At 35.5% G+C, this 1,222-nt stretch overlaps 1 protein-coding gene across 1 annotated transcript; it reads right to left on the bottom strand.

The window, feature by feature from the left end:
• Positions 1 to 210: 210 nt before the first annotated feature.
• Positions 211 to 954, bottom strand: LOC139887788 (secreted RxLR effector protein 161-like). The gene has a single exon (XM_071870844.1). The coding sequence runs from the start codon at positions 952 to 954 to the stop codon at positions 211 to 213; it is 744 nt and encodes a 247-aa protein (XP_071726945.1).
• Positions 955 to 1,222: the final 268 nt, after the last annotated feature.

Here is a 1,222-nt window from a genome sequence, read left to right as displayed (position 1 = left end):
AACAATATGCTTAATATACACCACTTTTCCATTTGTCACATGAAATGGAATTGATTACCCATGTGAGTGGGCTAATCTTGTATCTGTCCGACATACTTTTCTCGATTCGCAACACAAAGCGCGAACAATAAAGCAAGGATTTAAAAGAAAACTTATTGCATTGGATATAAACAAAAATTTGTAAGTACATTTATTAAAATAGTACATTCATCATAATCTACGCAATCCTTGAGACCTAACATGCTTAACAAATGCATCTCTAGGTATAGGTTTTGTCAAAGGATCTGCTACCATATCATGCGTAGATATGTACTCTATACTTACTTCCTTTCTTGCATTTTTTTCCTTCACATAATTGTACTTTATGTCAATGTGCTTTGTTTTATAATGAAACTTGGGGTCTTTTGAATATGCAATGGCAGCTTCATTATCAGAGTATATCAATGCTCGATCAATGGTATTGCCAACAACCCCCAAGCTAGTCAAAAATCGACTAAGCCACACAGCTTCTTGTGCAGCAGCTGAAAATGCCACAAATTCAGCTTTCATTGTAGACAATGCTATACATGATTGTTTCTTGCTACTCCAAGATATAGCACCTTTGTTTAACAGAAAAACAAAGCCAGAGGTGAATTTTCTTTCATCCATATCTCTTCCCCAATCAGCATCAGTATAGCCTCTCATTTGCAGATCATTTCCTTCGTAGCACAAAGAGTAATGACTAGTACCCTTAAGATACCTAAGTATCCTTTTCACGGCTTTCCAATGGGTTAAACCTGGATTGGATTGGTATCGGCTTACCATGCCAACAGCAAAGCAGATATCCGGTTTCGTACACATCATAGCATACATGAGACTTCCAACCGCACTAGCATAAGGAACATTTTTCATTTTTTGTTTCTCTTGTGGAGTTTGCGGACACTCTCTAATGCTCAACGTATCACCAATCGCCATAGGAGTGTCTATGGGGTTACTGATGTCAAAGCTAAGGTATACGAAATAGTTTATATTTTACTAGGAAAAACTATTAAATACGATACAATTTTACACAAGATATTTATTTATTTATAGAATGGATATACTTAAACCTTGCTACAACACTTATAGGCAGTGTACCTAATCGTACAGTAGTGTAGTTTTTAGTAAGTCCGGTTCGTTCCACAGGGAAAATCTTTAAACAAAGCTTAACGCTATATTAGTTTACTTTTATAAAAATACAAAT

The sequence above is a fragment of the Rutidosis leptorrhynchoides genome, chromosome 2, assembly GCF_046630445.1.
Source record: "Rutidosis leptorrhynchoides isolate AG116_Rl617_1_P2 chromosome 2, CSIRO_AGI_Rlap_v1, whole genome shotgun sequence".
In the NCBI taxonomy this organism is placed as follows: Eukaryota; Viridiplantae; Streptophyta; class Magnoliopsida; order Asterales; family Asteraceae; genus Rutidosis; species Rutidosis leptorrhynchoides.
This window is presented reverse-complemented; position numbering and strand designations above follow the sequence as displayed.

Bases quoted from the DNA above. Each gene is read 5' to 3' on its own strand.
- LOC139887788 (XM_071870844.1), bottom strand. From the start codon at position 954: ATGGCGATTGGTGATACGTTGAGCATTAGAGAGTGTCCGCAAACTCCA.